Here is a 14,941-nt window from a genome sequence, read left to right as displayed (position 1 = left end):
GCTGGCACTCGTGTTAAGATTGGCCTTAAAATATTCTTTGCCCCCGGCCCTGGCAAGGCTTAATCCGGCACTGCGTATACTGCAGCAAATGAGCACACTTTGTCTGCAATCTTGTGTATGTTAAAAGATCCTGGGTATGTTTCGCCAGAACAGACTTTTCTTGCTAATAACCTGTCCGCAGAGCTCCTGCCAATATAATGGGATGTACAAGTTAAGTCGAAGTTAGAATAAAAAGGATATTTATAATTGTGTTCAGTGGAGTAAAGGATCGTTTTGGTTACCTGTATGGCTGTATGGATTATAAAATTGGTGGAAAAAACGACATAAATGCAAAATATCCTCAGAAATTCCTAAATTTATCAATTAACCTTCTCTTAACAATGATATTGTTTGCAGGCCTTTATGAATGCAGTGTGGTGTGTCGCAAATTCAACCCATAAGAGGAATTTGGAAATTGCTTACAGATCTACCATACATTGTTTATAAGAACTGGGCCTTTCTGGATTACAGTTCAAAGCGATACAGTTTGATCAACTTTAATTTTTCATCAATCATCTCAATCAGTTTTGAGTGTAGAGCCAGTAAAGCAGACAACCTGCCAACAATCGAAGTGTTGCTTCTCGCTGTGCTGCAGGTGGGATTGAATATATATCTCAAAGTTTAAGCAAACTCAATGGCGTAATGGTTGGAGCATCCACTCTGATTCTGGGAGTTTGGTGGCTTGAATCCAGGCCGAGTCATACTTCAAAGACTTTACAGATGACACGTGCTGCTTTCTTGCTCAACTCTCAGCATTTAAAAAGGATAAAGCATGGATGAACGACCACACCGTCACAATTTCGGTCTTCGAGGCCGGCCGATAGGCACATTGTGACCGGAAGGGACGAGGTTCTCCTGACCACGTGGCCCTTGACTTGGATTGTCCGCACAATGTGGGCGCTTTCAGGATGAACTTTAGCCGGGGAGCGTTTGGGCGCCCCAGTCTGATACTGCCGCCCACGCGCAGAACAACTTGTGAGTGCACGTGGGTCCCGGCGGTCCCACTGGCCTAGCGCTACCATGTTTAGACAGCGAAGGTCCGTCCCCGGGCACCACGCCTGGCTCACTTATTCAGCGAGCATGGCGACGTGGGCACGGTAGGACACCCGCGGAGCCCAGGCGGACCGGGGACGCGCGAGCCTACGCGTTAGCAGGCTGCGGTGGAATCAATGGCTTCAGCCACGTCCGGGCCGATATTCGGCCCGGCCGCACCGGGAATGAACTGGTTCGACGCCCGCGCTAGAGAGGTCGCGGGCGACTGAGATGTGTTAACAAATTAATTAATTAATTTGAGATGTCCGATTCCTAGTGTTTGGAAATTTGGAAGAGCTTGAACCTAGCCTTTCCCTTGCGAGGGCAATGAGGAACTTAACACTTGACACTTAAGCTTAGTTTGAAGTACACCCTGCCAGCGCTCCCGGTGGGATGGCAGGGCAACCCGAAGGGACGAGGTTCTCCTGACCACGTGGCCCTCGATCTGGGAAGCGAGAGGCGTTCCATTAGTGGATGCGCCCCTCACGCCCGACTTTTGGGCGGCCCCGGCAGGCCGTTTGTTTTGACGTTCCGTGACAGGCCCCGCACCCCCACCTCAGGGCCGACCGGGCGACCGGAATGAATCCCGGTGTCCCGATCCGAACCTTCAGAGCGGGCCGGCTGCACTTTCCGTCCCTGCGGTCCCAAATACCGGAACCACCCGAATACCACTTTATTTGACAAAATGAGGTGCGGCCTACAGCCTTAGAAAACCAACCCTAAATAAGTCAATACCTCCAATGACACAGGTGCGCATTCGTGCCGCGTGACGTGGTGAAGTCATCGCGCTTTCACCTTAAAGGATTTATTTGATATAAATTGATATTTTGATATAAGCCTTAGAAAACCAACCCTACAGAAGTCAAATGGTCCAATAAAGGGTGATGGGAGGGTGATGGGAGGGTGATGGGAGGGTGATGGCAGGGTGATGGCAGGGTGATGGGAGGGTGATGGCAGAGGGTGATGGGGGAGGGTGATGGCAGGGTGATGGGAGGGTGATGGCAGGGTGATGGGAGGGTGATGGGAGGGTGATGGCAGGGTGATGGGAGGGTGATGGCAGGGTGATGGGGGAGGGTGATGGGGGAGGGTGATGGGGCAGGGTGATGGGAGGGTGATGGGAGGGTGATGGGAGGGTGATGGGATGGGAGGGAGGAGTTTGTTTTGACGTTCCGTGACAGGCCCCGCACCCCCACCTCCGGGCCGACCGGGCGACCGGAATGAATCCCGGTGTCCCGATCCGAACCTTCAGAGCGGGCCGGCTGGGGAGTGCCAAGCACCCCGTACCTGCACTTTCCGTCCCTGCGGTCCCAAATACCGGAACCACCCGAATACCACTTTATTTGACAAAATGAGGTGCGGCCTACAGCCTTAGAAAACCAACCCTAAATAAGTCAATACCTCCAACGACACAGGTGCGCATTCGTGCCGCGTGACGTGGTGACGTCATCGCGCTTTCACCTTAAAATATTTATTTGATATTTTGATATAAACCTTAGAAAACCAACCCTACAGAAGTCAAATGGTCCAATAAAGGGTGATGGGAGGGTGATGGGAGTGTGATGGCAGGGTGATGGGAGGGTGATGGCAGAGGGTGATGGGGGAGGGTGATGGCAGGGTGATGGGAGGGTGATGGCAGGGTGATGGGAGGGTGATGGGAGGGTGATGGGATGGGAGGGAGGAGTTTGTTTTGACGTTCCGTGACAGGCCCCGCACCCCCACCTCCGGGCCGACCGGGCGACCGGAATGAATCCCGGTGTCCCGATCCGAACCTTCAGAGCGGGCCGGCTGGGGAGTGCCAAGCACCCCGTACCTGCACTTTCCGTCCCTGCGGTCCCAAATACCGGAACCACCCGAATACCACTTTATTTGACAAAATGAGGTGCGGCCTACAGCCTTAGAAAACCAACCCTAAATAAGTCAATACCTCCAACGACACAGGTGCGCATTCGTGCCGCGTGACGTGGTGACGTCATCGCGCTTTCACCTTAAAAGATTTATTTGATATTTTGATATAAACCTTAGAAAACCAACCCTACAGAAGTCAAATGGTCCAATAAAGGGTGATGGGAGGGTGATGGCAGGGTGATGGGAGGGTGGTGGGAGGGTGATGGCAGGGTGGTGGGAGGGTGATGGCAGGGTGATGGGAGGGGGATGGCAGGGTGATGGGAGGGTGATGGCAGGGTGATGGGAGGGTGATGGGAGGGTGATGGGAGGGTGATGGCAGGGTGATGGGGGAGGGTGATTTGATGGGCTTATTGGCCTCCACCTACATTGAAGTAAGGGAACTCGTATTATTAACTCTGCCACAGAAGGTGGACCGAAGTTAGGTTTTCACCCCTGTCTGACTGTTTGCAGGATATCTCAAATAGTTGTGGACGGATTCGAACAAAATTTGGTGGACAGGTTGGTTTTGTGACAAGGACAAATTGATTAGATTTTCAGAAGATCCGGATCTGGATCGTAGAATTTTTTTGAGTGATTCTTCACCATTGAGAAATAGGGCCAAAAACGAAATATAGCACAATATCTCAACAAGATGTGGATGAGTTATGACAAAACTATGTGGATGAGTTGGGTTGGTGACAAGAACAGGTCCATTCGATTTTGGTTCATGTCCCAGATCCAGATTCGGCCTATCAGTGGGATACAAAACATAAACTGTTCAGTCTGGCGGATATATGCTCCCTACCGGATGTCGTTCTAGTTATCACAGTTAGCGACACAGAGTTTCACTTTTTTGTCCAACCAACAATGAATCAAAGTCTCTGATCTAACATTACCAACCTTCCAATTTTGTTTACTGCTGCAGCTCTGGCGATTGAATGCCAAATGGAAATATTGCTGTCTTATTTTGTTCTGTCTATCGAATTATTGTATATAACCCCCCTCCCCCCCGCCCCCCCCTCACCCTCACACATCCCCTACCCTCCCAATCCCACTAATAGGCAGAAAGCAGAACTGTTGATCTGCCATTGATTAGATGTTTGAAGGACCAATATGGAGCATTATTGAAGTTTTTGGGAAAGAGGAGTCTTCTTACAAAAACATCGTACCAAAGGCCAAAAGGAAACAGAAGGAGATAACCGAAGCAGTCTGGATAGTCTGGCACTTGTTATAAGTGACGTTCTCAGTTTTACAGTTATGAATGACTAGAAGAAGTACCCGGCATTGCCGGGCGGGGGAGGGGAGGGGAAGGGGGATATAGATTATATAGATTGTTTGCACGATGCTTAAGCAACGCATCGACATCATTTTTGTGCTGACGTTTAAATGCATCATCCTGAAGTACTGTCATCAATGTTAATGGGATTTTGTTAACTATTACAGGAAGAACATGAGCATCGAATTGGTCAGAGAATCAACATAGTGGACGGATCAGTCAGCGAATGCAGTACGTGAGGAAAGGCACCTGGAATGTGGTCAAGGTAGGGCTAGACAATGGTGTATTCTTTTTGAAAGGCACCTCGCCAAAGAATGCTGCCAGTCGAGGATCTACTTCCTAACATTCCTCCAAAGGACAGTGTGGTCGATGATGCAATACTCTATCTGCAAAGTACCAAGGTGACAGTGACAGACTTCATGACATCTTGGGATGGGCATTCAAATGCTTTATAGGAAAAGGCACCACCTTTACCTAACTAAAGTAAAACAAAATAAAAGCAAAAACATAAAAGAGTCATATCGCACGACCCCAAGCTGGTTGCCAGACGTGGATGCACTTGGGGATTTCAGATGCTGGCATCGCATCTGCCGGAAGAATAAGCTTTTGCACAAGTAGCCTGGATGAATTATTATAATTATATTCTCCTTCTTCCTTGTTGGGCTGAGATAGGGTCAGAAACAGCCTCTGCAGTAAACATCATGTGCATGGAAAAAATCACACAAACTAAACTCCAAACGAAATACATTTTTGTCCAAACAAAAATTTAAAAAAATTTCCATTAAAAAAATGACAAGACAATTGGTTTGCTTCAGATGAAGAACGAGTTGTCGTAGCCACCCGACACGAGTTTGAATTTCCGAGTTTGAACGAGTCCCGACACGAGGACACGGCACGAGTTTGAATTTTTGAGTTTAATTTACGGGTGTCATTGTTGTGTCCTTGTCCTTGACGTGGTACATGTACAAGCTCCATCTTAATTTTGGCATTACATTGTAATGGCTTAGCCTCATATTAACTTATTGGACTCCGCGGTGGACATTTCTACAATTCATTGCTTCATGGCCTTGACCACATTTGCTTATTTGGAACCTTCATCAGATGCGGAGTTCACATATGTTTTAGGAAGTTATACAATTCACTTAAATGATCACTTTGGGCTTTTAATATCGACAGAGAACGTTCATGAAGACATGATAAACATTGTGTGGGGATGTTTGGAAGAGTTCCAACACGAAAACATACTTGGTAGGTCTGGGAACAACAATTACGAGTATGTTAGTATAATCAGGCTTAAAGTGGCATGGTGAATTGGAGTACACTGTGTATTAAAGGTTTTAAGTGGTAATGGCCCCACATCCTTCTCATGGGAGTGTACATTATGAGGTTCCAGCACACATGTATGGAATTGACCGAGATATGCTAACCGACGTGGGTGGCAAGGGCTCCTCCGTAGGAGCAAAAGATGTGGAGGGGTGATGCTCGAAACGTCAGCTTCTCCTCGCTTCCCACTGCGATTAGCGTACCTCGATCAATCAATCTCCAGTTGATTTCGTCTATCTTTCACCTGTCCACCGACGCAGATCGACACTAGCCTTCACAAGCAACACCAGCTCTTCATTCTCCAGCACAAATGCCCCGCCTCATGCTTGGCGAAGGCCACACTGCACCTGAAATATTGGTTTTTGTCCTTATTGCAAAAAACTTTTCAGTCAATTTTGCTGCATGTGATGATTTCTCATCTGATAACTGTTCTGCGGATAACTTTCTATTTTTTATTTTTTTGGTATACAAGGTCGAGGCTCGTGTAAGAGTTAACATGAATGACAAAAACAAACAAACGGACACAAGACAAAATAAAGGGAACGGGAGAGGGGGAAGAGACCAGATGGGGAGAGGAGGAAGCACACAAGTACAACATTTGAGAGCAGACATTGGGAGATCTGTGGGAAGGAGAGGGCTTGGGGGGAGGAGGCGTGGGAAGGGGGTTGCGGGTGAGGGAGGTAAAAAATACATGGAGTAAAAAAAAGTAAATTGTAAAAAGGAAAAAATATAAAAAAGTAAATGGAGTAAATTGCTTCTATTGACAAGAAGAATCGTTGGTTTACATGCGAAGGAACTACTGCTAACTATATACTTCCTGAAAGGCTTGCCTATAAAAATGAATCAGATCAAGACTAAGTGTGGTCGGCAATGGTGGATTAACGAAACGAACATGAGCTGGTTTTCCCAGGATCACTAAGTTAAGTCTAAACTCGTGTGGTCTCGATTGCGTTGTGATGATCAAGCGGTTGTAGGTTGATTTATTTGATTGGATTGCAAAAGCTATTGCTGAGTTATATACTAAACATCATGGGACGTATTGTAATGTACGCATACTGTATTTGTAAAGCTTCGTGTTATTCGTACGCGTCGATCTCTGTTGTGAGTTTTCGTGAAACAACATATATATTCTTTCATCGCGTACAATGGAACAAATAAAATTGAAACACCACGTGAGATTTGTCTTCTTCTTTTTTTTTTCAATGACACTTCACGAGATCTTTTTTTAAAAATTGAAACACCACGTGAGATCTTTTTTTTTTAATTGAAACACCACGTGAGATGTCTTTTCTTTTTTTCCTTTTTCTTTTTCCTGCTGACATGTTCATAAAAATACGAAGGTGACGTCATTAAATGTCTGAAGACTTATGGCGGTCATAAAGTAGAAAATACTTGTGCTATGTCGATTTTTTTTTTTTTTTTTTTTTTTTGGATACTGAATCGAGGCTCGTGGAAGAGCTAACATTTATTTCACAAACAAATCAACCAGACAAACAAAATATACAAAAAGAGGGAGTGGAAGACAAGATGGGGAGAGAAGGGGAAGCACACAACCACAACATTTGAGAGCAGGGAGAAGTGTGGGAGGGAGAGGGCTTGGGGGGAGGAGGCGTGAGAAGGGGGGGGGGGGGGGGGGAGAGGTATAAAACACAAGGGGACCGAAATTAGCGGGGGTAGAAAAGATCAAGGTTTTGGATGGGGGAGGATAAGAGATGGTGGTGAACAGCTGTTTTAAAGACCTGGAGGGTGGAGTGAGATTGAAGAGAGTGAGGGAGTTTGTTCCAGAGGTGGGAGAAAAGAGGAATGAAGCAGTGAAGGTGAGCAGAAAGTCTTGATTTTGGCAATTTAACCATAAGAGGGTTGCAGGCAGATCTTGTGCGACCTGTAGGAATATTTGGGGGACAGATCCCAAAGAGAGCTGGGGGGGCAAGGCCAGAGAGGAGACGGAAAGACCACCAACCTGCCTGCGGTGAGTGAGTGAAAGGCCCTTGGAGTTAGCTTCATGGCGGGAGATTCCAATGATTCTGAACGCTTTGGTTTCAACAGCGTGAAGACGAGCTAGGTGTGAGGCAGGAGCACCAGACCAGAGGGGAGAGCAGTATTCCATAGAGCTGCGGATGAAAGCCTTGTATGTGGTGAGGAGCTCAGGTGTGCCAAGGAAGGACTTCGCAGGACGGAGGATGCCCAGTCGGCGACTGGCTTTGGAGGCCAGATTTGAAATGTGGTTTTCCCAGGAAAGATCATGGCAAATAGTGAGACCCAAAAGCTTGAGTGACAGAACTTCTTGGAGAGGATTATTCAGAAAGTGGATGGGAGGGTTGTCCAGTCGGTCTTTTCGGAGAGACATCGTAAGAGTGTGAGATTTATCAGGATTGAAAGACATGTTCCATTTGTTTGCCCAGTCTGTGATTTTGTCCAGGTCTGCAGAGAGTGAGGAGGCTGCAGACTGCCGATCTGAGGGATGAGGAATGGAGCGACAGAGAGTAGAGTCGTCAGCAAAGAGATAGGGAGGATTTTCAAGAGAGTCAGAGAGATCATTGATGAAGACCAGAAAAAGCACAGGGCCCAGAACACTACCTTGGGGAACTCCAGCCTGAACAGGAAGAGGAGATGAGAGAAACCCATTCAGGGCCACACGTTGACTACGACCAGAGAGGAAGTCCGCCAGCCATGCGTGGAGATTTCCATGGATACCAAAGGAGGAGAGTTTGGTGAGCAGAGCAGGGTGCCAGACCGTATCGAAGGCACGTGAAATGTCAAGGGAGACAGCTCTAATTTCCTGTTTGGCGTTGAGGACCTCCATCCATTGTTGAGAAAGCAGAAGCAGCATGTCCAGAGTAGAGTGACCAGGTCTGAAACCAAATTGATGATCAGAGATCAAGCCATTGGAGAAGAGGAAAGATTTCATATCTGAAGCAATGATGGATTCCATGACTTTGCTGATAATTGGGAGAAGGCTGATTGGTCTGTAGTTGCTAGGATCTGTTTTTGCACCTTTTTGGGGCAAAGTGGTGATGTTGGCTGATTTCCAAGCAGATGGCAGATGACCTTGAGCAAAAGAGAGGGTGAAGAGAACAGAAAGAGGGAGTGAAAGAGCGGAAGAACATGATTTTAGGACCCATGGGCTGATGCCGTCAGGACCAGTTGCAGAATCAGAGTCGAGGGTTGACAGAAACCTTTCCACCTTGTCAGGAGGAAACGACACAGAGTCCAGGAGCAGCTGGTTACGACTGGGTACGGTGGGTACAGAGAGGGATGGGTTTGGGACACAAGATTTAGAGGCAAACACAGAGTTGAGGCATTCAGCTTTTTCACGTGCGGAGTCAGCCGTTAAGCCGTTTGAGGTGAGGGAGGGGATTGAGGGGGAACAAACACCAGAAACAGATTTGACCAGACGCCACCAGGATTTGGAAGAGGGAGACAGATAAGAGAGTTCGGTCTTGAGAACGGTGAGATATTGTTTCCTGGCTCTCCTGACGGTGGACACACACTTGTTTCGGACTTTGTGAAAGGAAATGAGATTTCCTTCCGTTGGATTTGCTTTCCAGGAGACGAAAGCAAGTTGTTTCAGGGCAACAGCCTCACCACAAGATTCCGTGTACCATGGACGGGAGGAAGGGTATGACAACTGAAGACGAGATGGGATAAATCTGTGCATGAGAGAGAGCAATTTACTTTGAAAGATTTCCCAGGATGAGTTGATGTCAGAGGCGGTAGAGATGGGAGACCAGTCCAGATGATTGATGGCTGCTTGAAGACCGTGCCAGTTGGCCTGAGTGAAATGCCAGACTCATCGACGCGGAGGAGGCTCTCTGAGAATGGTCAGAGAGATGTCCACTTTGACAAGCACATGATCAGATGAGCCGATTGGAGCAGAAGAAGAGCAGCAGACATTTTCAGGGAAGTTAGTCATAACCAAGTCCAGAAGAGAAGATGCTCCGTTGACTGAGATCCAGGTTGGGAACTTGATAGATTGTGTCAGTCCCAGTGAGTCGCAGAAGTCCTTTGCTGAAGAGCCATGGCTGGTGAGAGAGGGACCCACACCCAGCCAACTGGCATGGTGACAATTGAAATCACCACATATGAGGAAGAGAGAGTTGGGATGGGTAGATAGAAGTTGGTCCATATTATCAGACAGCGAGATGTAGATGGAGTCATCACTGTTTGGTGGACGGTACAACACACATATGAACAAAAGGTGGGAGCGAAGGGGAAGCCGTAGCCAAAGGTATTCCTGGGGGTGAGGTGGAGAGAGAGCAGTGGAGGGCGAGTGAGGAAGAGAGTTTTTTTATAAAGTTAGCAACCCCACCTCCAGGCCGAGGCTCAGGTCTATCATACCGGAGGAGGGAGTAACCTGGGAGAGATACCAAGGCATCAGAGACATCATGAAGGAGGAAAGTTTCTGTTAAGCAGATCACATCTGGTTTGTCAGAAGCAACCTGTATGGAGAGATCAGTCAAGTTTGAGCGAAGGCCCCGGATGTTTGAGGTCCATACCGTTAATGAAGAGGAAGGGGGAGCATCGGGTACAGAACGGGGGTGGGGAGGGGTAGGGTAAGATGTGGAAGAGGAGGAAGAGGTAGGGAGAGCTGTTGAAGGTGTGTCAGAGATTTTAGAGATTTCAGAATAGCTTGGAGAAAGGGAAGAATGGGGCGGACAAAAGGTTTGATGGAGATTGGGTGAGGCACAGTGAGGTGTTATTTGAGGAGGGGGAAGAGCGAGGCAGAAGGTTGGGGGAGATGAAGGTGAAAGTTGGAAGGGGGAAGAAGCAGGGAGGATGCTTTGAGGAGGAGGGGTGAGAGGGGAGTCTAGGAGGGGAGGAGCGAGGGAGAGTCTCGGAGGGGAGGGGTGTGGGGGGAGTTTAGGAGGGAGGGGAGGGAAGGGGCAAGGGGGGCGATTTGAAAGGGATGGGTGATGGGGAGGATTTGGAGGGGAGGGGTGATGGGGAAGTTTTGGAGGGGAGGGGGGATGGGGAAGTTTTGGAGGGAAGGGGGGATGGGGAAGATTTGGAGGGGAGGGGTGAGATTGGATTTTGAAAAGTGTACGATTCATGGGAAACGAACATTTTCTGCAAAATGAGTTTGAGACCTTCGAGTCAAAAATACGTTTGAGGAAGCTGAAGGAGGGGTGGAGTTCTGGAGAGTTTAGGGAATGTAGAAAAGAGGAACTGTAAGAGATGGTATTATTTTATTTTTTTGGAATGAATAGATTTGGTGAGCAAGACGAAAGCATCCCTTTGTAGGAGAAGAAGAAAAAGGTGTTATAATATATGAGAGAAAATAGTTGTTCAGGGGAGAGATTATACATTTCTAACCACGTGATCACGTGATCGCGAACAACTTGAACGAAGAACGAACGAACAAGTAAGAACAACAAATAAACGAATAAGACCTGAGAAGGAAATATTTTTTGGGGTTTTTTTTTTATTGAGTAGAGATATTAAACAAGGAGGTATGGGGTGAACGACTGGGACGAAACAGAGAACGAAAATAATTGCAGCGCATTCGACGAACCGCTGAGAGAAAAACAAAACCACAAGGTCGGAGACGGTATGGTAGCCTAAGCCTACGAGTACTAGGCCTCAGAATACTCGATACGCATTAACCGACGATTATGTATACATGTACGAAAAATTAGCACCGAAAATTTTCCTAAAGATACGCTATAGGTACACACACCGAAAGATAGATACAGTCTCGACAAAAACACAATTGTGAAAGATTACTTCGCTTCGAAAGCGTGAGCGCATGGAACAGCTTCGAAAAGACGTGACCTCGCCGTGATCTCGCGAGATCCAATCTGAAGTGAAAGAGCTGCTGCACACAGGCCTAACTTATAACAACTGGAGAGTTCATAGAATACATTACCCTAAACAATGCTCTTGTATGTAATTTAATTTTTAAAAAATAATGATTTTAAAGGTCTATAAAAATTAATGAAGTGATATGATTGTGATATGTATTGTGTATATTGTGATATTGTGTGTGATATTGTGTGATATTGTGTATATGTTAATGAAGTGATAAAAATTCTATAAAAAAAAAAAAGATTAATGAAGTGAAAGAGCTGCTGCACACAGGCCTAACTTATAACAACTGGAGAGTTCATAGAATACATTACCCCAAACAATGCTCTAGTATGTAATTTAATTAAAATAAAATAATGATTTTAAAGGTCTATAAAAATTACTTCTGGAAGTTTACACCGCCGTTGACACAGTGGCTATTACACTACCTTATTTAATAAGTTACATTAGTCATTCGTCCCTGTTGTTTGTGTCCTTTATAACATCCTTAAAAGCAGTACGTTTCCTGTTTGGAATGATTTTCAACTTTGACTGCTAGACAGACAGAATAAAAAAATGTATTTCACTCCTCTGTGCATGTAGTCAGGTTCACTATGTTAACAAATATAATTTCGTTCAAATTTTTGGGAGATTAGCAAACCTGTACATTTTTGGAATCATCAGAGCATGGAGAATCCGAAAATCAATGTTGGCATTTGCACAGACACCTGCATGGCCGCCATTTTGGATTTTCAAAATGGCCGCCATAAAATACATATTTTGCGCTATCTCAGCTTCTAGTCAACCTAGAAACTTAATTAAATATGCTAATCCTATGTTTTCTGGGTCAAGGAATCCAATAAAGGCCTCAAAATAGTGCTCAGGATTATAGAAAAGCAACAAACAAAGGTAATTGAAAACCATTGTCTTTATATTTGTGATATAACTGTTTTACATAATACATGATATTGCAAGTCCTTTGAAGTTATAGGTATGGGTTTATAAAGCAAGAAAGCAGCCTTGTTAGTATCAGATTGAACTATAAGTCATACACACAGGATCTACTAGGTCTATCCCATTCAGGAATATGCTTTTACAGATCTTCATCATTGTCCTGAGTGTCATTTTCGTAAAGGTGTCTATGCAAATGCCAACATTAATTTTGGGATTCCTCAAGCTCTGAATATTCCAAAAATGTATAGTTTTGCTAATCTCCAAAAATTTTGAACGAAAAAAACATAGTGAACCTGACTAATGTGAGACCGGGACAAATTCAGAGACAAAATACGGCTGAACTACAGGTTCGTTTTCCGATTCATGTTCGGATTTGTGTTCAAAATATAACGTTAAATTTGAATGAAGTTGTTTCTTGATCATAAACTGACGTTTGTGGATGGACGGACGGACAGACGGACAGACAGAATTGAACCAATTATTGCTCAACCCCACTTTTCTCTTCGCGTGCGCGGAGCAACAAATAAATGGTCAGCGCTGTTGAAGCTGATGTGTTGAAATGAAATGTAAGACCAAATGCTGCATTGGAGTCATTAGAAGGAACCAGAATAAGTAAAGAGCAAAGATGGAGTCATCAAGAGGAACCTGGATAGGATTCGGGTTTCAGCTGCTACTCCTCTACCCTCAAACTCATCCAGGTGCAGCCAAGTGAACCTTTCAGAAAAAATTCTGCAAGAATTCACTTCTCTTAAGACACAGGTAATAGGACAGACATGTTTGAATACAAGTAGGAAGTTAGACAGGTAAAAAGACAAGGGATTAAATCAACAGGAGGTTGATTGAGGTATGGTAACCACTGTGGGAAGCAAGGAGAACGATAGGTTATGAATCGTAAATACCTGGTAGGTGCTGGTGACGCCGAGGCGGTAGAACACAGGTAAGAACACGTGCGCTGGGATCAGCAAACCGAGTACATAAGAACATCCCAGGAACCAGAACTCGGTTCCGAAACGGAAAACTTCGGCGGGCGCTCCGAGGATGGCGATCGCCGATTGAAAGGTCGCGGTGAGGGACAACGCGATAGGTAGGCAGGTCATGGTCCGATCGGCCAGCAGGAACTCTCGAGCGGTGCGCTGGCGACCCCCGCGGCACGCGTGGTACAGACCGATAACCGTGGACACGAGGAGCAGGGCCCCGCACACAGCATAGTCCACTGCGCCGAACGTGGCCACCTCGTGCTTTATTCCCGCCGTTTTTATGATTCCATCGCTCATTGTTAAAATAAGGATACTCCGAGATTGAGACTCCGAGATATGAGTGATACTCCGAGATTGAGACTCCGAGATTGAGACTCCGAGATATGAGTGATACTCCGAGATTGAGACTCCGAGATATGAGTGATACTCCGAGATTGAGACTCCGAGATAATCACCGTCAGAAATAATTTTTTTGCTTATTTTGTTTTCTTTTCTTTTCCGCAAGCTGTGACTTTTGAACCTCGTGGATTAAACTAGATCTCTGGTTGTACCTTCCAAAAACTTTCCGACCTTCTTTTGTTCTGTGTTTATGCGTCCCCACCTGGTCCCCGCCCCAGCACCCCGCTGCCCCGCCTCTCCCCCTCTGGGCTCTGTGTCACTTGGATTTTCTCCAGTGACTTGAAAGCCAGGAGGCATCAGGGGGGCTGTCCATATAGGAGGGAGTGGTCTCTCAACTCGTGACGTAATAATTGGAGGACAACGTAAAGTTGCGTGGGGAGGGCGATAAAATTGCCGAAGATGTGCTACCTAACACGTGGTTGGCCACCCTCGGGTCACGTGGTCGCTCCTTCTAGGTGGACGTGCAAATTGATTCCCTGTCCCACATACAGCGTCACTCGCAGAGTCTTGGGGTCTCGGCGGTGTGTGACGTCAGAATCACGTGCACATATGATCACGTCACCGCGTGCTAACAGTGCTCCTGATGCACATGGCATGACGTGGTCGTGCTAAAACGATCACTAAATAAGGAACGAAGGTCCAATGGCATTCCCACACGCCCTGTACAATATTCAGACGACACCATGAAAGACCACCCGGCATGGAGGTCACCGTTGGACTAAATGGTCTATTATTGATCTAGCTGACATTTTCCTCCCCATCGAGAGCCCCTGTCGTTCTAAACTCGCCACCCACGTGTCCTCCTCGATAACCTCAAGTGACCCCTCGAGCTCTCTCAGCTCCACCCGTTCCTCCGTCCCTGCAGGGGTGTCCTTTGTTTCACATCGAGGTTGTGCGCTCGGGACGTGCACAACAATTATATTTAGAGCAGACACAAGAATAAATAAACTCCGGAATTATATCGGAGTGTGCTGCAACTCTGCAAACAAAGCACCCATTTTAAAGAAACTCTGAACTAAAAACAGCTTGAGAGGCAAGAACAATGTTTTTGTAACCGAATGGAGTGTTCGTGTATCACTTTGGATTGAGGTTAACTGTCGCATCTATAAGAGTCTCTTACCGCAGATTCATCGAGCCATTGCTCGGTGTCGGTCGAATCCCGGGGGTCGAGTCTTGGTGTCGAGGTGGAGTGGGTAGATATAGTTGTGTGCAATGGAAGAGTAATCTCTAAAAAGCTTCGAATAGGTCTGCATAGACTACAAAATAAAGACGA

At 46.4% G+C, this 14,941-nt stretch overlaps 1 protein-coding gene across 1 annotated transcript in view; it reads right to left on the bottom strand.

The window, feature by feature from the left end:
* Positions 1-13,852, bottom strand: part of LOC137413632 (sodium-dependent multivitamin transporter-like) — a 148,615-nt gene extending 134,763 nt beyond the window's left edge. Inside the window, exon 1 of the mRNA XM_078773265.1 lies at positions 13,192-13,852. Within this exon, the coding sequence (XP_078629391.1) occupies positions 13,192-13,566 (375 nt within the window). The 5' untranslated portion in view covers positions 13,567-13,852. The remainder of the gene's footprint in view (positions 1-13,191) is intronic.
* Between the last annotated feature and the right edge of the window lie 1,089 nt (positions 13,853-14,941).

This window comes from Myxine glutinosa, chromosome 2 (genome assembly GCF_964187855.1).
Source record: "Myxine glutinosa chromosome 2, kmMyxGlut1.1, whole genome shotgun sequence".
NCBI lineage: Eukaryota > Metazoa > Chordata > Myxini > Myxiniformes > Myxinidae > Myxine > Myxine glutinosa.
This window is presented reverse-complemented; position numbering and strand designations above follow the sequence as displayed.